This window comes from Tamandua tetradactyla, chromosome 2 (assembly GCF_023851605.1).
Source record: "Tamandua tetradactyla isolate mTamTet1 chromosome 2, mTamTet1.pri, whole genome shotgun sequence".
NCBI classification, from domain to species: domain Eukaryota; kingdom Metazoa; phylum Chordata; class Mammalia; order Pilosa; family Myrmecophagidae; genus Tamandua; species Tamandua tetradactyla.
In genome coordinates, this window is record NC_135328.1 from 207,095,410 (window position 1) to 207,121,221 (window position 25,812).

General features: G+C 48.1%; 3 protein-coding genes across 6 annotated transcripts in view; 1 reads left to right on the forward strand and 2 right to left on the reverse strand.

Moving 5' to 3' along the window:
- Positions 1–4,473: 4,473 nt before the first annotated feature.
- Positions 4,474–9,791, reverse strand: LOC143674824 (aflatoxin B1 aldehyde reductase member 4-like). Its single transcript, XM_077151060.1, has 7 exons — positions 9,335–9,791; positions 7,051–7,238; positions 6,750–6,854; positions 5,960–6,056; positions 5,656–5,755; positions 4,977–5,106; positions 4,474–4,867 (listed from the first exon to the last, which is right to left on the reverse strand). The coding sequence occupies exons 1-7, from the start codon at positions 9,564–9,566 to the stop codon at positions 4,706–4,708; spliced, it is 1,014 nt and encodes a 337-aa protein (XP_077007175.1). The 5' UTR covers positions 9,567–9,791; the 3' UTR covers positions 4,474–4,705.
- A 7,210-nt stretch (positions 9,792–17,001) lies between these two features.
- MRTO4 (MRT4 homolog, ribosome maturation factor) lies at positions 17,002–23,847 on the reverse strand. 2 transcript variants are annotated; one of them, XM_077151081.1, is made up of 8 exons: positions 23,562–23,847; positions 21,975–22,033; positions 19,832–19,935; positions 18,856–18,937; positions 18,478–18,545; positions 17,961–18,112; positions 17,487–17,563; positions 17,002–17,336 (listed from the first exon to the last, which is right to left on the reverse strand). In XM_077151081.1, exons 1-8 carry the CDS (start codon positions 23,587–23,589, stop codon positions 17,187–17,189), a joined length of 720 nt encoding a protein of 239 aa, XP_077007196.1. In that variant the 5' UTR covers positions 23,590–23,847; the 3' UTR covers positions 17,002–17,186. The 2 variants fall into 2 exon arrangements, with proteins under 2 accessions (XP_077007196.1, XP_077007197.1); XM_077151082.1 differs by having other exon boundaries at positions 19,832–19,957; positions 23,562–23,588.
- Positions 23,742–25,812, forward strand: part of EMC1 (ER membrane protein complex subunit 1) — a 32,265-nt gene continuing 30,194 nt past the window's right edge. For 2 of the 3 annotated variants that reach the window (XM_077151076.1, XM_077151078.1), the window contains exon 1: positions 23,743–24,002. In XM_077151076.1, coding sequence (XP_077007191.1) covers positions 23,908–24,002 — 95 coding nt within the window. In that variant the 5' untranslated portion in view covers positions 23,743–23,907. Of the gene's footprint in view, positions 24,003–25,812 lie in introns of all 3 variants that reach the window. The other variant, XM_077151079.1, reaches the window with a different exon arrangement.

The window sequence follows — 25,812 nt, forward strand, 5'->3', positions numbered from 1 at the left end:
TAATTCTTAACATCATCACATAGCTGCATGATCATCATTTCAGCTCCTTCGTTTTTGAAAACAGGTCTCACCAGATATAAAATTCTTGGTTGCCAATTATTTTCTTTCAGCACTGTAAATATTGCAATCCAGTGCCTTCTTGCCTCCATGGTTTCTGATGAGAAATCAGCACTCAATCGAGTTGGGACACCCTTGCACATAATACATTGCTTTTCTCTTCCAGCTTTCAGAACTTTCTCCGTGTCCTTTGCATTCAACAGTGAAAGGTTTAGGAGGCGAAAAGATGAGAAAGAAGAAAGGTACACCAGGAAATTTAAAGTGTGCGAGGGGGGGGGGGGTGTTATTTCTGCACTCCCAGGCAGAACTCACCAAACCCAAGATGGAGGGAGGTGAGTGCGCACGTGGGCTTCAGCACGGGCAGCTTTTAAGGATGGGGGTCAGGTAACATCCGGAAGGGGCAGGTCATCAGTTCCAGAAGTCAGGTTGGGAAGGGTGACACAGCCTCTGCAGCTCCAGTTGCAGTGCCTTTCCCCGTTCCCCCGACCTAACAGTTTGATCAATTTGTGATGGGGTGTATTTTTCTTCAAAATTATCCCGTTTGGTGTTCTTTGGGATTCCTGGATGTGCATAGTCACATGTTTTTGCTAAGTTTGGGAAGTTTGCAGTCATTCTTTCTTAACATATTCCTTCTGTCCCTTTCTCTCTTTGTTCTCCTTCTGGGACTCCCTGTAATGCATAAATTGGAACACTTCATGGTATCCCAGAGGTGTCTTAGGCGTTTTTCATTTTTAACAAATTCTTTTTTTCTTTCTGCTCCTCTGCCTGCCTCATTTCAAGTGTCTTGTCTTCAAGTTCACTTGTCTTCAAGTTGCCTGCTCTGATAATCTGCTCCTGGATCCCTCCTGGGTATTTTTCATGTTAGTTACTGTGGTTTTCAACTCTAGTAGTTCGATTTGATTCTTTTTTTAAATTTCTACCTCCTTATTAAGATTCTCATATTGTGCATGCATTGTTTGTTTCCTGATACCCTTTAGTCCTTTCTCTATGTCTTCCCTCATCTCCTTGAGCATATCGAAGATCATTTTTTTTGAGGTCTTTGGTATGTTCACAGTCTGTTCTTCATTGGTGTTTTCTGGATTTTTATCTTCTTCTTTCAGATGGGTCATCGTTTCCTATTTCTTCGCTTGTCTTGTAATTTTTGTATACACTGTCCATTTTAATATTTTAACACCTTAACTCTGGGATTTATTTCCTGAGACGTCTGTTTCTTGGGTTTGTAACCAGCTGTAGATAGGACAGGAATTTTCTTGAGCATCCGCCCTACTATCCAGCAGGTCCACCCAAGACAAAAGCAAAGTGAAGGGCCCTCCTGGGGTCTCTGGGCCTCTGCCTTTGCCCAGGGCTTGTGCTTGGCTTGCTAGTGGCCTAGGAATTCCCCTGTTTACAGGAGTTTGGATGCCCGTCTGCTTCCCAGGAGACAGGCCTTCTTCCTCTCCCTGGAATCCCACTACCAGTCTTAAAGCAGGTGCCCTAGGCCGGGATCCACCTCAATTTCTCTTATACTGCTTTTCTCCTCTCAAACTGCCTTTGCCTTGAGAGCAAATTCTGGGAGGGGACCATGCCTCAAAGGAGTTTCCCAAGTCAGCCTCTTCCAGCCAGAACAAGGCCAGGGACACACAAAGGGAGGGGAGGGCTGGTCAGCTCCAAAATTTCCCTGGAGCAGGGGTGGGGGTGGGGCAGGAAGGGCCAGGAGCTTGTGCGTTCTCCCCAAACTTGGGCTTTCGTATCCTGCCCAGCAGAAGCAGCCTTTCAACCTTCATCCACCGCTCTGAGGAAGCTTGCCATCTTTAAGTCACTAACTTTTCCCAGCACTGGTTGGAATAATGCCACCCTGAGAGCCAGGCCTCTGGGCATCCCAAGGCCTGATCAGCAGTCGGGCTGTGCCTACCCGGGATCTCAGGGAAGCGAACTTTTATGTCCCTTTCTGACTCCAGCAAGCTACTCCAGGGACTGACTGGCCTTCACAGCTTCCTGCTGCAAGAGTAGGGGGCGGCACCAGTAACCACCACAAAGAAAGAACAGGTTACTGGTATTTACCAACCCCCTCCCCCTCCGGCTCTTCCCTGGAGGCTGTACCGGGCTCAGCCACTTCGCAATATGCAAGTTTTATGCTTGTCCTGAAGACTGCCAGGTGTCCTGTCCACCATTGCTGTGTACACAGCTGGACAAGGGGAGCATGTGCCCTTCCACTTGGTAGAGAAACCCTGAACTTCATCAGCCTTTTTGAACCAAGGTGTCCTTCCCTAGGACAGAGAACTGGCCATACCTGACAGAGAACTGGCCACACTTCCCGTGGTAACTCACAGTCATCCTGACTAAGCCATCCTTGGAGCTTTCTGGGACCTCAAGCTCCCCGGCCTTCTCGGCCCTTTTTTTCTGGCACCAGGCACGGGTGGTGGGCTCCACCACCAGCCCCCACCCCAGCCCGGCCCTTCCCCCACACACCTTAGGATGCGTTTTGATTTTTCTGTGTGTATTATGGTGTTCTAGTTTGCTAGCTGCCAGAATGCAATATACCAGAAACGGAATGGCTTTTAAAAAGGGGAATTTAATGAGTTGCTAGTTTACAGTTCTAAGGCCAAGAATATGTCCCAATTAAAACAAGTCTATAGAAATGTCCAATCAAAAGCACCTAGGGAAAGATACCTTGGTTCAAAAAGGCTGATGAAGTTCAGGGTTTCTCCCTCAAGTGGAAGGGCACATGGTGAACACAGTCGGAGTTTCTCTCTCATCTGGAGAGGCACGTGGCGAACAGGGTGTCATCTGCTAGCTTCTTCTCCTGGCTTCCTGTTTCACGAAGCTCCCCAGGAGGCATTTTCCTTCTTCATCTCCAAAGTCACTGGCTGGCAGACTCTACTTCTCATAGCTATGTCATTCTGCTTTGCTGTCTCTGAATCTCTCATTCCCCAAAATGTTTCCTCTTTTATGGGACTCCTGTAAACCAATCAAGACCCATCCAATGGCTGGAGACACATCTCCCCTATTCCAGCTTAATAACCACTCTTGATTGGGTTACATCTCCAGGGAGATGATCTAATTACAGATTGAAACATACAATATTGAATAGGGATTATTCTGCCTTTACGAAATGGGATTTTGATTAAAACATGACTTTTCTAGGGGACATACATCCTTTCAAGCCAGCATATATGGGAAATAGTTAACCAAGTTCATTATTTTGCACAGGGCCTCTAGTTGTCCCACAACTTTTTGTTCTTCTTTGCCCATTGAATTGTCAACTGACAGTAAATGCAAGTAAATTGAATCAACTGACAGTAAATGCAAAGTTGTATTACTGAACTCTCAATTCTACTTCATTGATCTCCAAGCAGATGCTTTTGTAAATACAACACTGCCTCAATTACTGTAGATTTGTACCAAGTTTTGAAATTGGGAAATGGGAGCCCTCCAACTTTGTTCTTCAAATTTGTTTTGACTATTCTGGTTCCCTTGATTGCCATATAAATTTTAGGCTAAGTTTGTCCCTTTCTTTAGAAAAGCCAGGTGGGACTTATTAGGGATTGCACTGAATCTGCACATCAATTTTGGAAGTTCATAGTTGTTTTAAGCAACTCGATTGTGGGGTGGTTTGTTGTATAATAGATAACTATATACCATCTCTCTTGGGGGAGCATACATTTTGCTATGGATGAAGAACAAAAGGGAATGATGTCTTACTGTGAAGAATAAAGTTTGCCTGTAGGTGTCAATCTAGAGCAAGCGAGCATTAGAATGAAGAGTCTGTTGGATTTGTGCTTTTGTCTGAGTTTCCAAGTGGATCCCCTTTGAGCACTTCAGGAGCCTGCTCCAAGTGCTGGCTTCTGCGCGTCCCACACTCCACCCCATGCCCAGGCCGGAGCCCTGGTGCTGCCCTGGGAATGGCCAAACAGCCACCACCAGGCCAGGGGTTTCTTTTCTTCTCCAGCCTTGGGTGCCTCCTGCATGGAGCAGGGATTTGCTGAGGGAAACTGGCAACCTGTCTACATTTCCCCACCCCTCACTCTCAACAGGACACTGACAGCCAAAGCCGAAAATCTTAGGATGGTAGGAAGGGAGGTTTTAGCTACGAGAAGAACAGAGCTGCTGCTGGAGTTGAAAGTTAGTGGAAGACTTAAAATGTCCTACCGTTTCCTGGGAGAGTTGACTATTCTACGTGGAGGAGCTACTGATGTTAAGTTTTCTCAAATTGTATCATATTCAAGTATTTAATTCTTATTCCTAGGAGAGAAAAAACTACCCCAGGCACCACTGCAAGGAGGTTGGGCTGGAACTCAGGACAAGGGACTGAGGGGACCCTGAGTGGGCATTGCTTTGTCCTTGGAAGATCTAGTTCCCAGTTCCTCCCCTTTCCTGGTAAGACCCCAGGCAAGAGGGGAAACAAGTTACAGCAGCAGAGGAGACACGTTCCTGGGATTCATGCAGGCCTGGGCTCCAGCCTGGTCAAGTGCTGCTTTATTCACACAGAAATGCCAAGTAGGGCCCAGCCCCAGCCTTGACACATCAGGAAGGCAACAGGGAGGAAGGCAGAAATCTAATGCATAGATTTAGAACATCAGGAAAGACCACGTGAAATCCTCTTATGGCAAACACTGGTCGAGGTGACAGAGGGAAAGAAGCCCTCTGGTAGGTGGAGCCATGATGGCGCTTAACGGAAGTAGTTGGGACAGTCATGGGCAACCAGACGCCAGGCTTGATCAAAGGCCTCCACGACAGCAGGTTCCAGGGGCCCTTCCTCAGACGCCGCCAAGTTCTGTTCCAGCTGCTCCAGGCTGGACATGCCCTGGATGACCGCATCGCCATGGACACCCTGCGGGGGGACGGCCAGACCTCAACGGGCTTCTGTGCCAGGGACCGCAGTCACACTCGCCGCCCAGCCCCGCCCCTGCCAAGACTTGGGAGCAGGTGGGTGTGCCTACCTGGAGCTGAGAGTGGTGGTACATCCAGCGGAGGGCGGCCGAGGCCATGCTGGGGGCACTGGGGCCATAAGCAGCCTGCAGGGCCTTCTCCACCAGGGCAATGGCCTGGAAGTAGTGCTCCTTCCAGTAGCTACACGTGGGGAGAGAAGCACAGGGGTTAGGAGCGTGGAGTCACCCTGCGGACCACAGCCAAGGAGCCCTTCAGGGACACGGACCCCTCCCCAGTGCTGTGGGACTGAAGGGGCCAGTGTCTAGCAGTGGTTCTTCTACTGTACTGGGATAAGAACCACCCAGGGGGCTGGTTCCTTCACCAGAGACATCAATGGCATCTTCATTCCTAACAATTCATAAAATCTGCCCCAATTTCGTCAGGTGAAACAATGGTAGCTCGTACAGCAGGAAGGAAAAGGCCCAGGTCTTCTCAGCCTCAAGCCAAGGTTCTTCCTTTTCCTCTTTGAGGTGGTATGTTCTTCTCCGGGAAGAGTTGTGACTTGGCAGATCTGATTTAGTTCCCAGGATCCTCATTTCCCCACCGAGTCCCCATGGACACAAGGAGAAATGCCCCAGGGTCTGGAAATTCCTGCAGGATTCAGGAGCCCTGGTAGACCGCTGGAAAACAGCCTCAGAGCATCTCCATTCGGGACCTCACCTACACCTACAGAGCCCATCCGCAGCTCACCGATTCCTGTATATCTCAGCCCAGCAACTCCCAAAGAAGCGGCCATCAGGTTGTTTCTTGTCCTCGTCCTCGTACTTGTACTTGCCGGTCAACAGGCCCCCTGCAGGAAGGCTGCAATCAGATCCCCTGGTGCAGACTGCTCCAGAGAGACTGGCACATCCCTCATGACCTAGGCTGAGGCAGGGTGGGAACCCTGGGGTGGAGGACAGAGCCCAGCCTCTTGTCAACCCCTTCCCTGCTTCCTGGGCTAGGAACAGACTGGGCCAGGGTCACTTGCCCATCCCAGGAGGAGAGCTGCCCATACCAGCCAAAGGGTTGTAGGCGTAGAACCTCAATCCAAAGTGCCTGAGGCAGGGGAAGAGTTCTGTTTCCACCTGCCGGGTGGTGGCGTTGTACATGCCCTGCAGGAAGAGGGGCCAGCTGGAGATGGGGACACATCAAAGGAAGGACCCTCCTCCTCTTTTAGACCCTCAGTGAGAACCTGCCCAGGACTTCAGCCATCATTTCTAAAATCATTATGGTGGTAGGGGAAGGGGAGAGGATGCTGAGTCCAAGGAAGGAAAACTGCACAGGATTTTTTTTGTTTCACAAGTATCTATGAGCACCAACTGTGGACTGGACGCTGGCTTTACAATTTTGAGCAATCTGCCTCCAAGAGATGTTACAGTCAAGTTAAAAACTAGCAAGAAGACAGACAATCACAATAGAGGTAAGATCCTTGATCATGGTAGGTGTACAAAATATGCTGAATCGTATAGTCTGGAGGCCCCTGAAGTGGTCAGGAAGGGCAAGAGGACCCACTGAGCGCTGAGTACTTGTACCAGTGGAGAAGGGGGAGGAAGACTATTCCAGGCTGAAGGAAGAAGGGTCAGGGAAGGACCAAGGTAAGCCCCGAGGCAGGAAAGGGAGGCAAGGCTGGACTGTGAGAGTCCCTGTTTCCCAGGCTGAGGAGCTGAGACTCTATCCTGAGGGCAAGTGGGGGCCATGGAAAGGCTTCCACAGGGGAGTGGCTGCCAGCAGGTGCACCAGAGGCGGTCACAGGGGAGAGGGACCCAAGACCCCTGGAGATTGAGACCTCTAGCCCTGTCCCTCACCTGGTACACAGTTGGCAGGACCCAGCCTCTGGTCCTGCAGAGGGTACAGATCTCAGCCACCTGCCAGGAAGTGTAGTTGGAAAGGCCAAGCTCCACGAACTTGCCCTAGAGGGAAGGGTCACGGTCAGAACCCACCACAGCATGGGAGGCCAGGAAAGGGGGACTGGAATGGGGACACAGGCAGTGGGGTCTGTCTCCAGTTCCACCTGGGGCCCACACTGGCACCCCACTTCCCTGGGTAAGGACAAGCCAAGGAGGGGAGCAGCAGGACACCCCCCAGGACTCAGGTGACTACTCTTACCTCCTGGTGCAGCTGGTGGCAGGCCTGCAGAGTCTCTTCCACAGGGGTGCCGTGGTCTGGCATGTGCAGGTAGAAAAGGTCCACCTTGGGGCACTGCAATCGTTTCAGTGATGTCTCCAGCTGGGAGCGGAGACTGTCAGGCTTTAGTGAGTTCCCTTCCAAGCAGTTGGCCTTGGTAGCGATTTTCACTTTGAGGAAGAGTACAATGGTTGAGAGACTTATGATAGTCACTTCCCATGTGCTGTGGCTAAATTATTTAAATTCTCTGAGCCTCGATTCCCTCAACTGCAACAAGGGGGTGTCCTTGCAATAAACAGTGTCTTCTGTATAAGTTCTGAATGTCCCTGGTGTTATAACATCATAGCTAACATTGTTAGCTATCATCCGACTGCTGGCAGGGCCTGGCTTTGCACCAGGGGGGCTCAGTACACAGAGAGGGAGTAAACACACTCAGTCTTGGCCCTCAGTGAGCTCACCGTCCAGAGGGCACACCATATGGCAAGGGCAGGAGAGAAATGCAGAAGGTGCCAAAGCCCTGAGGCCAACCTGGGAATTCCAGGGAAAGCTTTTTGTGGGCAAAGACCTCCCCCCCCTCAGGCTGAGTCTCCAAAGATGAGTCACCTATCCAGGGAAAGCAGGAAGTGCCTCACGCATGCTGGAGGTAGGAACACAGGGAAAGTCACAGACGCAAGAACTAGGGGGTCAGTCAGCAAGAGGCTGTGGCAGCCATTCTGTTCTCCAAGAGCACAAACTCCAGGGCAGGAAGTCGTGGGACATGAGGCAAGACCTGACCCCCAAAGGGTCTCAAATGCCACCCCCCAGAGTCTGGACATGCCCCTGAGGGCCACGCGAGCTTTCAAAGGTGTCATGTCAGGCTGGAATCAGCCAGCTATGTACAGTTATGAATTCAGTCTGGCGGCAGTGCAGAGAAAGAACAGAAGGAGGCAGGCCTGGAAGCACAGCAAGCAGGAAGGAGGCGACTGCAATGCAGTAGAGACGAGGCCTCCTGAACGTGGCCCAGGGGCAGACAGGAAGAGAAAAACGAGCAGAAGGCGGAGAAAGCTCCTCTCTCCTTCCAGACTCACAGAGGTGTGCACACTCACACTGGGGAGACCCAATCCCAGGAGGACAGCTAGCATTCTGCGTTCACGCGTGTGGAAGTCAGTTCATTTTGCACTGTTCCTTCCCCTGTAAAGTATCTCAGCTGTCTGGATTAACAGGTTTGTAGAGGGCCCTTTCTGTCCGCCTCATGTGTGGCAGAGACAAATCGGCAGGTGGGAGGGCAGTCATTGATCACGGGGATATGGGGAGAACATTTCCCAGTTTCTTGCCCACATCTCCACTGCCCCACGTCTGCTGCCCATTCCCGGTGGCAACTTCACCTCCGATGTGATCTGTGGCCTTGGGTCCAGTGAGCCTGTCCTCACAGATGAGGGCGGTGCAAAGTGGGGGAAGGAAATGGAATTCAGGGTCAAAACCCAGGCTATCGGTGAGGCAGCCAGGTGAGCTAGAAGGTGTGGGCCTGAGATACGCCCTCCTTCTCTAGTGCCTCTTCCCGTTCCCAACCCCCCAAACCAGAAGTGCTCCCTATTTGGCCTCCCCAGCAACAATTTGTTTCTACCTTTCCCACTACATTCTGGACTCCCTGACAGTGGGTTACTCACTTTCCCTCCTCCAGCCTAATGACAAAGCCTGTCACAGAGTGGACAGAAACGTCTTTTCCCCTCACTCAACACCCCCACCCCACACCCTGCCACACCCAAACCCAGCCCTGCATTGCCACAGCTCTCCCCCAGCTAGAGGGAGCGCTAAGTGTAAGGCCGGGTGAGAGAGCAAGATGAGAAAACAAGGCAGATCTATTGCCCACTCCAAAGACCTGGCTGGGTTCAGGCAGTTAGATAGCTGATGGGACAGTGACAGCAACCGGGCTGAGGGAGAGGAGAGCACCTGGGGGCAGGATATGGGCGCTGGGCAGGGTTGGAGGCGGGGCTGCACAGCTCGGTAGGGCGGTGCTCCAAAGAGAAGCAAGAAGAAAACAAGGGAGGTCAGAACCGTAGGGCTAGGCCAGGGTTGGGGTAAGACGGGGATTCTGGAGCTGCAGCCGCCCAGAAGGGAGAGGGGAAAGTGGTCAGAGTAATGCACCGCCCACTTGTCCTGGGCCAGATGTGCGGGGTCTGAGGAGCTTGGAGTTCACAGAGAGGACGGGCAGGGAAGGGGTCGGTCGCTGCCAGGGACGCATCAGCTCTCCCACAGTCTAGGGTCGGGGCTGGGCGCCAGCCGTTACCTCTGCAGTCACTTGTGCCCAGCCGCAGCCCCAGGCTGCCCAGGATGGTCTCCGACTGGCCGTCGTTGTACACGAAAGCCGTGTCCAGCTCGTTGTGGCCGCGTTCCAGGAAGGCGCGCACGGTTGCGGCGCTGGTGGGCGCGTCCATGCGGCGTCCCATCTCCATGGTGCCCAGTACCGTAGCGGGCCAGGCCCGGGTGCCCGATGTGGCCCATGGTGCCGGTGGGGACATGGCGGTGGGAGGAGCACAGATGATCCGCGGTTACTGCCGCTCAAAAGTGAGTCCTTGCCTGATGCACATCAGGGTCAATTAAGTGACAGTGGAATTTTAAGGGGAGAAAAAAGTTTATTTAGCAAAGGCTTGCCTCGTGGAGACAGGAGGACGTTCCTCAAATCTGTCTTCCCCAATTGGAGAAACTTTCTGTGTTTTATAGCGTTCAAACGAAGATGGGCGGGTCTAGGTGACAGATTAGATAGTCTAACCTCTGAGTGTGTACAGATTGACGACATGCCTAGCACATTTGGGGTCTAAGGTTTCAGCTATTGTGCATGTCAGGGCTGGCAACTCTGATTAAAACTGGCTTGGTTAGTTCTGGGCTGACTCATGCTATTTCATTAGTAAACATTGAAGGGCCACACCCAGGGTTATTAGACTTCAGATTTGCAAACAAGAAAGAAAATGTGATGCATGCTGGGGCAGTTACAAGTTATATCGTTACGGGCCAGTTACAGGGTAAAGATCACGCAGTTATGAAATGTAGCGTCATCATCAAAAAAACAAGTCACTTGGGTTACAGTTCAGTGAGTTAAAACAGTTACAGATAATTGTTTCTGGCTAAATCACAATATATCAGAAAGTTAGAAAGCATTTAGATAACGATTCAGTAACTATAATTTTATTTGTTAGAGCTCATTACAGGGGGACCAGCTAGCAGACCAGGCCTGAGCCAAGATGCAATATGCAGGACCGCGTCTCAGATGTTACCCACCCACCCACCCACAGTGGAGAGGAGCAGCTGGAGGAAGTTAGGGAAGGGAGACAAGGAGGTGGCACACCACCACCATACATGCATGCTCTGCGCTCCTGCACCACTTCCGAATCCCATATGCAAAGTGCAGGTTGCTTAAGAGGCAGAGCCATGGGAGATGGACCCAGAGCTCAGGGTCCCGGAGCTGACCCAGCCAGTGGTAAGTCAGATTGGGGACTGGGCTCCTGTCTCCTGGGGCTTCATCATCAAATCTTTCCAGTACACTCGGCTTCTCTGAATTGTCTAGGAGCTCTTGTCTCTTACTTCTGGAGTGACATCCTGGGGAAAGGCCCTTGGGCGTGGGGTGGCTGGTAAGACTATTTCAGTATTATATGAAGAATTAGAATCAGGCTCCCAAACCTTCGCAAAATCGAACTGACTTGCAGAGGTGGTAGAAAAGAAAGCACGGGTAGTAGGGGAGGGAGGTATAAAAAAGACATTAATCTGAGGTTGAGTATTGAGATATTAACCCAAACAGGAAAGAAGAAAACAACTGAAAGACTGGGTCAAGGGGATCCCTGGGGAATCCTTTTAGGGCTGCTTGGTTTTACCCCACAGTCAGGGGCTCCATATTCCAAATTCTCAAAGAAAGGCTTGCAGGACAACCCTGAAAGGCATCCGTGTTTTATGCTATAATTGAAAGGGAATTTCCAAAGAGAACTCCTGCACCCATGTGCACTTCCCAAGAGATTAATTCAAGCCCTGGAGCATGCCATTAACTCAGCTGAGACCTATCCAAGCAAAACGAGACTAATTTGGGGGCTCAGCCCTACCCTAAACTGAGACAAGTATGCATATTTGTGTGTTGGAAATTAGAAGCCCTGACATTTTTGGGTTTTCAGATGTGGGAGCTCAGGTGATTATAAGTCCTGTATCTAAGAGTTTCAGGTATCACATTCATATTTCATGGTTCAGGACTTTTGTTACCTATGACCTGAGACAAAAATTAACATGAGAATTTTAGAGCATTTTGTATGGTGTGCAATGGCCATTCCCTTGTTGGACTACATAATTGATATGGATATTTTGAATTATTTGAGGAAGGCGCAAATGCTTGGACATGTTGCTTGGAAGTATTTGCGATTTCCAGTAGCTGTTTCCAGAGATTCAGGAGAGGACATTGACAGGAACTGCCTATACTCCACAGCCTGCACCAGTCAAGGGATTACAAGAGCGCCACACATCAGGAGAGGAAAAATATCCTTCTCATTTAAGGATTTATACCATGCTCTCTCTCAGTTTAACAGCCTTGTAGGTGAAAAAAGCTAGCAGTTCTGGGTACATCACTGTGAGTTATTCAAGTTTAAATAAAAAGTAGCCACTCTCAAATCCATAGAATTGAATATTAGTGATTGAATTGCTGCCACCACTGGCACTTGGTATATCACCTTGGATTTTGCTAGTGCCTCCCTTTCAATATTCATTCAGGCAAAAGGCCAGAATCCATCCACATGCCTTCACCTGGCAAGGTGTGTGGTATACATTTTCTGATCTTTCACTGGGTTATTTAAAATGCCTCTGGATTATTTCATTAATGAGTCAGACATATCCTACTGCAATAATATCTGCTGACATATGTCCACACATTCCATACAATAATGAACTTCAGTAGCATGTTCTGATAGTGGAGCCTCAGAAGAAAATGCTCCCATTGCACACTATCCAAGCACAGCTGGGCAAAAATGGACAGGCCTGGAAGAAGGAGAATACTCCAAACGATAGCCCTCAAGTCATCATTATGTGGAGCCATTTGAGCCATTGCCAGTGACATTTTACAATGTGCAGATGACAGGTTATTGGTTCCAGGTCCCCAACCAGAAAACACAAAGACTAAACTTATAGTAACCTGTGAACAGCACATTATACACCTGAGACAATCTGTTAAATCCTCTGTACTAAGTTATCAGATAAGTGTCTAAATGCAAAAGGAGCCTCTTAACAGCAAAATGTTTTGAAAGTGGTCCAGGCAGCAGTAAAGCAAGCTCTACTTTTACATTCTCTATCTCATTCAAAGCTGAAGGAATTACAGGTGTCTATAACCATCGCATAGCCAACTGGAGACTTTAGCATTTAGAGACTTCTGGTATTTGCTTTCCTCTGAGCTTTGGACTTGGACTTCTGGCTGCTGAACAGTGTATGCTATGCCAACTTGCCTATTATTAGACTGTAATAGGAGATACCCAAGTATTGAAGAGAATCTTCTCTCTGCCCAGCTCTCCCATCCTTAATAGGTTCTTTCTGAATAAAAAATCATGTAAAAAAATCATGTAAATTGGGTCATGTTTCTATTTGTCCCATCTGTTCTTTGTTACTTTAATAAAAAATCTTTATCTGCCCTCTTTGGCTCAATTGAATATTTTTTTCATGATTAATTTTACCTCTACTCTACCCTTTCATGCCTCTTTTTTTTTTTTAGTGATTACTTTAAGTTTACAGTTTACATTTTTAACCAGTCCATTTTCAAATAGTATTACACCACTCCACATGTAGTGTAAGAACCTGAAAACAATATACTGCCATTTCACCCCTCCATTGCCCTTGTGATAGTTTTAATATATTTTAGTTCTACCTCTGTTATTAATTCCACAATACTTGTTAATATTTTTGCTTGAAACAGTTAACTCTCTTTCTCTTTCAATTTTTAATTAATATGTACTTTACATATTGTGAAGTCGACCATTTTAGGGTCTGAAATTTTGACAAATGTATACTGTCATGTAACCACCACAGCAATCAAGATATAAAATAGTTCCATCACCCCACAGACTTCTCCTTCCAGCAGCCTCTGGCAGCCAGTGATAGGTCTTTTGTCTCTCTTGTATTGGCTTTACAGGAACGTCATCTAAATAGAATCTTCAGGTATGTAGCCTTTTGAGTCTGATTCTTTAAGGCATTCAAGACTCACTCAAGTTCTTGTGCACATCAGCAGTTCATTCTGCTGCATGGATGCACCACAGTTAGTTTATTTCCCAGATGAAGGACATTCGAGTTGTTTCTAGTTTTAGGCAATTACATAGGTTTTCATTTCACATTGCACAGACTGTGCCCTTTTACTGGATGCCTAATTATAAAATTGGAAAGCATAATTAGTAAATGCCTAGGATCAGGCATTTGGCAAATGCATATTTAACTGCATAAGACACTCAATTATCTCTTTAAAAGATTAAAAGTGAGAGAAAGTCTTTAAAATTTACCCACATATCTACCATTTCCAGCACTGTCCATTTTTGGGTATAGATTCAATTTTCCTTCTGCCTGAAGAACTCCATTTAATATTTCTTACAGTGAAATTCTCTATGAATTCTGTCAACCTCTGTCTGAACAAAGTCTGTGCTTTGCGGTGTTTGAAGGGCATTTTCACGTGGGTCTAGAACTAGAGGCTGACAATTCTTTTCCCTCAGTACTTTAAAGATGCCTCTTCACAGGTTGCAGCCTGGAGCCGGGGGCGGCCCATAGGAGAGAGCCCCAGGGCCGACCTCTAGGACCTTATTCCCTCTCAGGAGCTCTAAGCCCGTAGGAAAGGTCCCTCCTGGAGGGGACAGGGTCCCGGGGACTGTACCGGGGGTGGCGAGGGAGATGAGGGGACACGGCAGGGAGACCCCAGGTGTCTCGGCCCCAGCCTTGGGCTCAGCTCGCTCTTCCGGCATCTGCAGCCATGAGCAGGTTCACCTGCTGGAAGCCACCCCGGCCCCTCCCGCAGCAAAGCAGCCCCTTCCGGCCTCGGCCGGCGCGGTGTTTCGCGCGGTTGAAGGCTGCGGGCGATCCCTGCGGTCGGAGTCTCGCAACCCCTTCACCGCCGCCGGCCGCCAGGGCCCAGTTGCCGTCACAGGCGCGGGCCTCCCCGGTGCCGCGTACGATGGAGATGGGGCGCCGCATCGACGCGGCCGCTGGCTTCTTCTGCCGCAGCCACCGGAGCTGGACCCGGCCTGCGAGTGCAGCGACGCCCAGCCCCGAGAGCGTCCTGGCAGCCGGGGGCTCCCGCTGGGCCTTGGCGACCGCAGAGAAACGCCTGGCGCGCGCCTCGGACCCCTGACCTTCCCCAGCCGCGCATGGGCCCCACCCCGGCCCGTCCGCGATCAGCACCGACAGCTTCCTTAAACCTCCCCGGGCATCGCTTCAGGCGCACCCTGCAGCCGTGTGATCCCCAAGGTCCTCAGATCCCGTGCCCATCAATCCCTTGACAACCGGATCCTGTTTTGCCCTAATTCCTTTTCTCTTCTGTGATGGTAGCCCAGCACTCTCCCCACTGCGACGCCCCAACCCATCTCTCGGGAACTGAAAGCATTGGAATCCGGAACTGTGCAGCCCCCACCTCACCTCCACCTCTTACCACTACCACCATCCCGTCCCCTTGCCGGGCAGCACCTGCTGGAACCCTAAGCCAGCCACCCACTGCCGTTACTGGCCAGATCATAGTTTGGAACTGGAGTGTGATCATTCCAGCCTTACTCTGGGCCCTAGACCTTGTCCCATGTAGGTCAGCTGTTGGGGTGCCTCCTGGCCTGGAAGGTGTGAGGGGCATGTGAGAAGGAGAATAAGGCGGGATGGGGGTTAGTGTAGGGAAATGAGGGAAAGTCTAACTGCACTGTGTGTGCCAGAGAGAACGACGCCTTAAGTGAAGCTTCTCAGCCCACACTCCCCAGGGCATCAGTTTAATGGTTTTTGACAGTTGTCTAATCTTCCTACTTTAGGAGGTATAAGATCAGGTCCATTATCTCTATACATCCAGTTCAGTTTATGGGCCTACGAGGGATTTTCCTTCTCTCATTTGGGGGTGGCTCAGCCAAGGACTCCAAGCTAGGGGTCTGTGAGCACAGTGTGTCCCAGAGCACACAGATGTGGTGCTGTAGTGTGCAGGGACCTTAACTTGCAGTTAACATTTGGGGTGTTAAACATGGAGATTCTTGCCCACTGCCTATCCCACCAGCCTCAGAAAGCATGCCCTGAGGGGGGCAGAAATCCACACATTCTGATGCTCAATTAGGTCAAGCACCCTCCTGAGAAGACTAGCTCCTCAGTGCTCCAGGGATGGGGGTGGGGGTGGGGAACACTCTTACTCTAGGTTATTGTGCTTGTGAAGACCCTGGAGGGTATGTGGTCCCAGAACTTGTCACTGCCCTCAGTGGATGCACCACCACTCAGGCAGCCAGGTAATCCAGCTGTCACTAGACTTTTAGCTTCTGCTTTATTTTTGGAAGATTGGGGTTGGGCAATTAATTATTTGGCCATTTCTAAGATTACTCCTTTTCTTCCTCAGAACTCTTCTCCCTGGCCCAGTTCTTTTGGGTGGTAATCCTGTTCTCAGAGAAGACACTTAAGTGCCAGGTTACAAACATTATTTCTTATACTGGTTTATTAGTCTGGCTATCTCAGTTTTATGTGAGTAAATTGGCTCAGAGAGGGTATTTCCCTTAACCAAGATCACACAGATACAGACGGTAGGGAGTGAGCATAAATTGCCTCTGAAACCTATGTTTTTTGTTTTTTTCCTTTAGCATTCATTCTTCCCCTTTTTGCCCATTCTGCAGTCCAGCTCTCATGTGCAGGTGGGAGTTTCCCTCTCCCCCTGCTGTCTGCTTTCTTTAACAGTTTTCTCCAGCTTGGCCATTAGGTCATAATGCTCCCCTTTACTGACCACATGCTATGTGCCAGGCTCAGTGCAAAGTATGTATGGTACAAAATTTTAATTCCTACAACTGCCTGCAAAGTAGGTGAGGTATGAGGCTTAGAGAGGTCAGTCAAGTAACTAACTCAGCTTTACCCAGCTGGTGTGTGGCAGACTCAGGTCTGCTGACACAGTGTGGCAGAAGCAATTTCAATTCTTACTGAACAACAGAAGGTATAAAGAACCAGGAGCTGCCTTGTCAGGGGCAGGGTTGGGCCAGGAGTGTGACTACAGGCACTACACACATAAGCATGTTGAAGTCTGGCCATCCACAGCAATGCAGTCAGCCTGGAGTGGCTGAAACAGAACTTGAGGGGTGATCAAGGAAGGGCCCCTGGAGCCTGCTGTCATGGGGGCCTTTCTTCAATGAAGTCTGGGATTTGGCTGGCCATGACTGTCAACTATTCCTGCAAGGCTCAGACCTGGCTTAGGTCACCTCTTTCATTCTCTCACCCTGAGCAATTTTTGCCTTAAGCTGCTTTAGTCAATTCTTTCCTCATCATCCTGTTCACAAATTGTTTATCTTTATAGAAAGGGTTGTACATTGTGAAGTAGATCTTTCCTTAATCAGAAATACCCTTAATGAATACTTAAAAATGGAACAATTGGGGCAAAAACCTACCGTTGGAGGCAACACCAAGAACAGTAACCCCCCACCCAGGGGTTTGTGGGCTGAAAGAACATCTCTGAAATGTCCCCAGCTCTCACCTTCAGCCCTGGCTTCACTCACGGTTCAGTGAAAGCCTCCTGTCTTGTCCTTGCTATTCAGAAGGAGAGTAAAGGCAGCTGAGGGCCCCCTGAGCTGGAGAAGGGGAGAAACTCCAGCTCTGGTGTTTGCTTTTAACCAGCTCCAAAGCTGCCAAGCTTGTCTGGCCATGGCATTCACACAGCAGCTGCATCTGGAGTTGAATAAAAGGGATCCTGAGAATCCAGACATGAGCAGAAATCCAAAGGCTTTTTTGGTAAAAGAAAACCTCTTTCACCATCTACAGGGAGAAACCCTGTAGATGCAGTTTTATTCTTTATAGAAAACAGTCAGTCCCTACTGTCCTCCCCTGTCTTCATCCACAGCAGAGTAAACAACTGTGCCCTCTGGAAGGTGGCACCAGTTCTGCCTGGCCCAGGCTTGCTGGCAGGCTATTGGTTCCAAGCATCCCAATTAGTCATCATCTTCCTCCTCAGATTCTTCTGCCGACTCGGATGCGCTCTCTGGCAAGTCATCTCCCATCTGTTGGAATCTTCCAGACTGTGCATCCCACATGTACTTGATGGTCACCTTGAACTCAGCCATCTCATACCCAAAAAGCTTCTGCAGGAGACCAAGGGAACAAAGAGACAGGAAGAATGAATGGAACCAGGAGCTGAGGGAACTGTTCTCATAGGGTAGAGAACAGCAGCCATGCCCTCCTGCCACAGCCCCCAGATGGCAAGAAGAGAGCCCTCAGTGGCCCAGACTCACCAGGACGCGGGCCTGCTCTGGGGTCAGCACGTCACCCTCCTTGCACACCTCGTAGTCAGACAGCAGGGTCACCACACCTGCAGGAGGATGGACCCCATGCACTTACTTCTGGCTCAGAGCACTGGCATTTTCTGCCCACTGCCCAGCCTTGGAAGGCATCTGGTCGGCCACCTGACCTCCCCACAACTCTTAAGACATCCTGGGGCAGCGGTTAGTCAGCAAGTGTCCAGCTGCTTGGGTGGATGTCAGGGGTAGTGGCAGTCTCCCACAGTGTCTCCTTAGTGTTGTATTTTGGCTGCACAACACCATTCACATTTACCCCTAAGGGTGAGGTGGGCACCCTTATTCAATTTCATGGCAAAACAGATTATGGAAACAACTCAGCCACAAAAGGGAGAGTAGAGGAAATGGGCTTAGGAGGCTGTGCTCCTGGCCTCTCTGCTGTAACCTTTCAGCTCCAGGACTCCCCCATACCTCTCTTGAGGGCAGTGGGCAGGCCCAGCTGCCTCAGCTGTGGCTCCATGGAGTGGGAGAACTGCTCCAGGGGCCCCGGATCCAGGCTCACTGTGAAAGTGGCTTTGTTACCAGCTCGGGCGTAGTCCATTTCTGTGTATTTCATGAACCACCTTAGGAAAAACAGTGGCAGGAGGTGACTATTCTGGCTGGACCGTCAACCTGCCATGTCAGGGTTCCCTGAGGAATTCACGGTGGCCCTGGGTCTTTCCTCCCCATCCATCTCATGGAAAAGGTCTGTGAGTAGCAGTGCCTGCCATCATCTCCCTCATGATTGGGACACCTACTAGGGGCAGCCAGCCTGGAGCTCTGTGCTGGAGAGAGTTGGATGGGTATAGTCAAAACTCGCCAGGCTCATTCACAGTATTCTAGGAAGCAGTCCAATTTGATGCCCCCATACTACACAAATTTCCTGTATTACTCTTTTCCATAAATGTTCTCTGTCCTTCATCTTCCCCACTTCCTCAAAAACACTTACGCATTTACTTCTTCCTTAGTGCGGTTGGTGAAAAGGAGACCAACTTCACCCCTTAGTTTCTTGCTGACCTATAAACAAATATGAGGTCGATTAGATCACATTAGGAGCAGTGCGTCTCAAATGGGGGGTGTGAGTGTATTTGTCTTTCCGGAGACATCTAGCAACGTCTGGAGACATTTGTTTGTCAGCGCTCAGGGTAGTGGGGTAGTGGGTGGTACTCCGTGGGTCAGGAAGTTATGTGAGAACTCAGAGCTTTAGGTCAGGCTTTGCTCTGCCTGATTTTGGAGACAGGATGGATGGCAGGGGTGTTTGTCACAGGAGAATAGCAGAGAAGCCAAGTTCACTACGGCCCCTCAGAACTGAGGGCCAGCGACCCACCTGATGCAGGTTGTCTTTATATTCATCAGATGGGCTTCGACCCAAAGCCACCATCATCACCTTGTTTTTGCCAAAGAACATCCTGCCAAGAAAAGAGGGGTCTGTGAAGGAAGTGGCGTCCTAGCCCTTCCCTCTGCTAAATGTAAACTAATTCCAGTCCTACAGAGGTGTGTGAACGAAGGGCTGGGTGGTTATGCTGGAGTTGTGGACAAACTCACACATCCTCCATCCAGCTTGCCCATGCATCCTATCTCCAGCCCGGGGCCCCTTTCATTATGTCCTATACTTTGCCCTGGCATTTGCAACATTTTCTCTACTAGCACATTATGAGTATTATTTGACAATCCCCACCCCCCCACCCTTCTGGCTGGGTATATTAAGGGCACTTTTTTTTTTGTTACCCAATGGTGTTTAATATACTTCAGCTGTTAGGAGTGATAAAGCTCAAACATAAAAATTAAAGCAAATTCCTGTCTTGTTTCCAATCTATTTATTTCAATATAAACAGTAAGAGAAGCATACAGATTAAAGGGCACTTTTAACAGCTTGAACCAGAACTGGTGTAGTAAGAGAAAACCTGAGTCATCACCTATATCTGTCTTTGATTCTAGCCAAACGACAGTAACTTGCCACTGGCCTCTTCTTAGGCCACTGTCTGCATTTCAGTGCATATGGTTACATTCTAAAAATGAGCTACTGCTCCTCAAGGACCACATTTTAGGGTTAAGGGAGCTAGTCCTCCCAAAGGGATCACAGCTCAGGCATTCCCTGAACAAATACCAAGACCTTGTCCCTCATGAAGCAGCACTAACAGTTAATAGGCTGCCCCCTTCAAGGGAAGCATGTACTGTGTCCTTAGTGAGGCTTCAATGGCAAGATCCAGGTATCCCAAGGGCAATAAGTGAACCCCTGCTTTGACTAAGAGCAGCCTGCCCCTTTACCACACAGAAGACCCCTCTCCTCAGTGCCCGCTCACCGGCTGTGCTTCCAGGCATTCCGGATGTCCTTCAGCTTGCTGTTCCTCATGTTGGCCACGGAGAAGATGAAAAGATACTTGTATGTGTCCACACATTTCCGCAGCTATGGGACAATTCATGGGGCTCTGGAGTTAAAGGGTAGCATGGGTTGGGCAACACCCTGGCCTCAGAGGGGAAGGAATCTCCTCTTGGTCCCTTCAAACTGTGGAAATTTAGTATTGGAAGGTACTGATTTCATTGTCTCCTCACCCCCAATACTGAAATCAAAATCACAAATTACAGGGGCTCTCCTGGGACAAAGAAGATGTGATTTCAAAGTACATGAAGAGGGGAGCCATGAATTAAGATCCCTTGGTCTTTTTCAGGTTTCTGGCTTATCTGTGGTGAGTGGTGGTATCGACCACTTCTCTTTGCTTTATCCATTAATTATTAACACGCTAGCAACACTTATCCACACTAGGAAAGCTCCTGTTATAGGAAGACATAAAGGACCTCAGCCATCATCATGAGGAATCTCTGTAAAGAAGACTTGCTCTCCAGGGAGAAATTCAACTTCCACAAGTTGAATTCTTGATATTCTCACAAGCAGTGTGGACAACCAAAGCTATAGGCTGAGCCCCCAGTCTTGGGGTTTGTTCATATGAAACTTAACCCCACAAAGGATAGGTCAAGTCTACTTAAAATTTAGGCCTAAGAGTCACCCCCAAGAGAGCCTCGTTTGTTGCTCAGATGTGGCCTCTGTCTCCAGTCAACATGACGAGCAGTGTCACCACCCTCCCCCTCTCTGCGTGGGACATGACTCCCAGGGGTGTGGACCTTCCTGGCAACGTGGGACAGAAATCCTGGAATGAGCTGAGACTCAGCATCAATGGACTGAGAAAAACCCTAGAATGAGCTGAGAATTAACATCAAGGGATTGAGAGAACCTTGTCGACCAAAGGGGGAAGAGTGAAATGAGACTAAGTGTCAATGGCTGAGAGATTCCAAACAGAGTCGAGAGGTTATCCTGGAGGTTATTCTTATGCATTAAGTAGATATCACCTTGTTGTTCAAGATGCAGTGGAGAGGCTGGAGGGAACTGCCTGAAAATGTAGAGCTGTGTTCCAGTAGCCATGTTTCTTGATGATGATTGAACAATGATATAGCTTTCACAATGAAACTCTGTGAATGTGAAAACCTTGTGTCTGATGCTCCTTTTAGCTACTATATCAACAGAAGAGTAGAACATATGGAATAAAAATAAATAATAAGGGGGAACAAATGTTAAAATGAATTTAGTTTGAAATGCTAGTGGTAAATGAAAGTGAGGGATAAGGGGTATGGTATGTATAATCTTTTTTTTTCTCTATTATCGTTTTCTTTCTTTTTCTGTTGTCTTTTTCTTTCTTTTTCTAAATCGATGCAAATGTTCTAAGAAATGATGAATATGCAACTATGTGATGATATTAAGAATTACTGATTGTATTTGTAGAATGGAATGATATCTTAATGTTTTGTTTGTTAATTTTTTTTAATTAATAGAAAAAAAAAAGAAGACTTGCTCTCATTAAACCTGCAGAGCAGAGCTGGCAGGTCAGAAGTAGTGCAGACAGTAGGGTAGTGAGGAGTTCAGCTTTGCAGTTGCCCACATGTCGTAACTCTCTACCTTTTTTTTGTACACTGTATGGCAGGGTCACATTTCATTCTTTTTCCATGTAAGTATCTTGTTATTTATTGCAGCACCATTTGTTGAATTTTTTTGTTTGTTTTGGAAAGGGTATGGGCCGGGAACTGAACCCAGGTCTCCTAGCTGAACCCCCCCCCAAACTCCCTAGCTTTTTGATATTGAATAGACTAACAAGCCGCTATAAACTTCAGTCACCCTTAACTGCAAAGTAGGGATAACAGCACATAATATATTAGGAAGTTATGAGAATAGAGCAAAATAATACATATGAAACAGTGTAGTGTACAGCATAAAACAAGAGCTCCATCAAAGCTGGAAATCAATAACATGGCAGATATTATTAGTGCTTTTGCTGTAGAAAAAAGGGCTAGATCAACAGATGGTATCTTTTTTTTTTTTTAACAGTATATTCCCCTGGTCAGTAGTCCTATAAACTAAATACATGTTCTGGAAAAATAAAATGAACAAGCTCTTACCTCTCCTATCAGGTTCTGTTTCAGTTCCAAGCCTTTCTTGGCAGTTTTGGTTAAAGAAACTAACACAAAGAATAAAAGAAGAGAGATGATAAGCTACAAATCTGGATGGCCACGGAGACTCATTTTCTTCTTCCCTTTGGCAGTTTAAAGGTCCAATTTGCCCCCTATTGAGAAAGGTCTGGTATTTGCCAGATCTGACCAGAGTCCTCCACTAAATCTGATCATTCCACAAATACTTAAAAGAGCCTCAACTGCAAAGCCGTGGGTGCGCCTAGAAAGGGCCCACCTCTTATTCATCCTGCCTGGCACCCAAAGGCAGACACAGCTTCTCTTCACAAGGCACACATATAGAGAGGCAACCAGGCCCATCAGTGGCAAGTGCAGCAAGGGAGAGAATACAAAATATAGCTGGCTACTTTTCACCTTCACTGCTACAACCTTAGTCTAGCATAGCATCTCCCTCTTTTGAATTACTGCTGGGCTGCTTCCATTCTTGTCCTCTGCCCCCCCATTCTATTCTCAATACAGTACCAGAGTGATTGTTTAAAACTAAATAGCCAATTACTGATTGCATATGTAGAATGGAATGATTTCTAAATGTTGTGTTAGTTAATTTTTTTTAATTAATAAAAAAATAAATTAAAAAAAAACTAAATAGCCAAAAAAAAAAAGAGGAAATAGTCATTTCCTTGCTCAAAACCTTCCAATGACTGTCACTTTCACCCTGGTGGGAACGCGCCTCTTCCCTCCACCTCCTACTCTTGCTCACTTTGTTCCAGACACTTAATGTCCCATATTTTTAATACCTCAGAACATGGTAAGCATGCTCCTGTTTCAAGGCCTCTCCTCTTTCTGTTCTCTGCATTTGCCATAACATTCTCCCAGATAACTTTCTGGATTGTTCACTTCCTTTCCTCAGGACTCTGTTCATTTGTCATCTTATCAGAGAGACAATTTCTGACAACATTATGCAAAATGTCATCACCTGTTGTTAACCTGCTTTTTTCTCCAAGGCACTCATCACTATCTGACTATTTACTCAACTTTTAGTATATGCCAGGCATGTGTTAAACCCCTAAATAGGTCCAGTTAATGTGTTAGAGAGCCACGGGGTGAGGGACGCCAGCATAGTAAGTGTAGTCAAATATGATCTCTTAGGAGGTGAATTATCAACTGACAACCGAGAAGTTGCCAGCCAGCAGAGCGCAGTATAAACATTCTTGGCAAAAATAATTTCAAGTGCAAAGGGTTAATCGTGGGAAACGGCCTGTGCTGAAGGAAAGCAAAAGCGGCTAGGGTAGCAGGATCGCCAACAGCGAAAAGGATGGGGAAGGTGAATGGAGGCGAGATCAGACACAGTCCGGGTATTTCCCGGTCCATTAGGCCTTAGAAGAGGACTCGAGGATGGCCAAACTTCAGCCAGCCCCCTTTGATGCTCCCACCCCCCGAAGTCCCCACGCCAGCTTGCAGCAGGATCGCAGTGGTCTCGGCGTCCCCTTTCGTACCTCCACCATCCAAAACTCCCCACGGTGACTAGCAGCTAGCCCATCGTGCTCCCTATCGGGTCTGGACACCCCCTTCACCCACCTTTCTTATCACGCTTGGATTTGGGCATCGCGCTGAAGCCACATGCAGCGGAAGGCGGCGCTAACTGTTAGGGCCCCGGTCGCGCGGGGGCTTCTGGGATGGCCCTTGGGGGTTTCCCCCGCGTTTGCCTGACTCAGTATAGGCTGCGACCCGCCTCTCCCCGCCAAGCGTTGCCTGCCCCTCTGCTCGCGTCCGTCGTGCAGCTTCCCGTGCGTCAGGGCGTTCTTCTAGCCGCGAGAGCTCCTCGAAGGCCTCGCGTAAGGCCCCTACTCTACGGTACCGCGGGGGCGGAGCCTGGGGCCCGGTGCATGCCGGGCCGGTGGTGGACGGTGCCTGGGTTTCTATCATGGCGGCGACGTTTGTCACTCGTTTTTGGTTTTGGGCTGCGCTACTTATCCCAGTCGCCGCGGTTTACGAAGACCAAGTGGGCAAGTTTGATTGGTGCGTACGTGTGGGGCCCATTCGGGAAATATGTGACTGTTTTCCAAATACTGTTGTTTCCTCTCTACTGTGGGGAAGGAGGTCCCTATCTGGTAGGATTGGCTACATAATTTGTGGTGCTCAGTGTAAAATGAAAATTTGGAGCCTCTTGTTAAGACGTTACTGAGAAATTTTAGGATGTCGACAGCGTGTATTGAACGAGGCGTTATGGACCCTTCTAAACTCCGGTCCTTGCTACCAGTCCTGAAATCCAGGCAAGTTTGCAGCTCTGCTCAGAGGTCACTGAGCCCTCCTTACCCGTCAGCCCCACTATCAGGCTTCTGGTCCACTGGGTGTCAGAGGGCGCCACCCCTCTGTGAACTTGCACTCCTGGAACTGGCGTTGTGAAGAGAGTCTTGGATCTTATGAGTCCCAAACTGAGCCGCTCGCCCCTCCTTTCCAGCCCTGTTTGGTCCTGGACTCAGAAGAAGTCGTCCTAAAATCCTCATCGGTCAGGAAGTGCCATTCATTCATTCATTTATCCACTCAATACTTTGATAAGGCTTGTTTTTGTTTGAATCCTAGTTTTAGCACTTGAAGGTTGTGTAATCTGGGAAAATGACCTAACTGCTTTGTGCCTCTTTTTCCTTATCTCTAAAATGGGTTTACCGTCAGTAATTTACCTCCTGCCATTGTTGTGAGGATGGAGATAATCCCTCTAATTTAAGCACAGGCTCTTTGAGTGTAATTGATAAACGATATCCATTACTGTCACTGATGTATGAAACACTTATTCTTCAGGATATTTCTTCCTTTGTGAAGTCTTTTCTGTCTCAAACAAATCGGTTCATACATTTGCTGAGTACCTGCTATATGATAGGCATTGTTCTAGATGCTTTGGATACAGGGATGGATAAGGAGTTCAATTTCGTGAGGCAGATAAATAACTACATGATTTTAAGACATTGTGACAAATGCAGCACAAGTCATTTTTAATGATGTGGGCAAATGCACACAATATCATACATATGTATATATATACACACACACAGCATATATGGCACAATTCCAGTTTAGTAGAATACGAGGTATATGCAATTTACAAAAACAAAGAAATACACAAAAATGTTGATAGTTTATCTATGGTGATGGTAGTTTAGGTGTTTTTAAATTTTCTCTTTATATACCGTTTACCTATTTTTAAAAACATGTTATAATGAGCAGGCATTATTTTTATAGTCAAGATAAAACATAAATTTTAAAAGAGACATTGGTTTTAAATCAGAAGATCTTAATTTTGGGTCCTAGTTCTGACAGTAATTAACCGACTTCTCTGGACCTTGGTTTCCTCACCTGTAATATTTGCCCTATGAATGTCATAGTGTTGTTCAGAGGATATAGTAAGAAGAAATATGTGAAAATAAAGGTAGAAAATATTATGTGATGTGAATTTTAGTTTTATTAAACCTGTCTCTCTACTACCAGCTTAACTATTTTTTTTTTCCTTACTAGACCACATAATGTCATGACCAGAGAGATTCAATTTAAATGTCATTGTATAGTTAATGTGCTGGAGATTTCAGCATTTCTTCATTAACAGCAGTGTATAAGCATCTCCCATGTTCTTGGCAGTATACTATGTGAAACTCTTATGCTTAGCTAACAGTTTTGAGAGTGAAGGGATATATTCCAAGGAAGGTCTGAGAAATGATTCAAATGAATCCTAAACATATGTGGGCTAGAATGGACTGTGGGGAACAAAGACTTGACCCAATCTATATGATGGAATTTTAATGGCTAATTTGCATAGTTCCCCCCTCCCCCCAAGGTC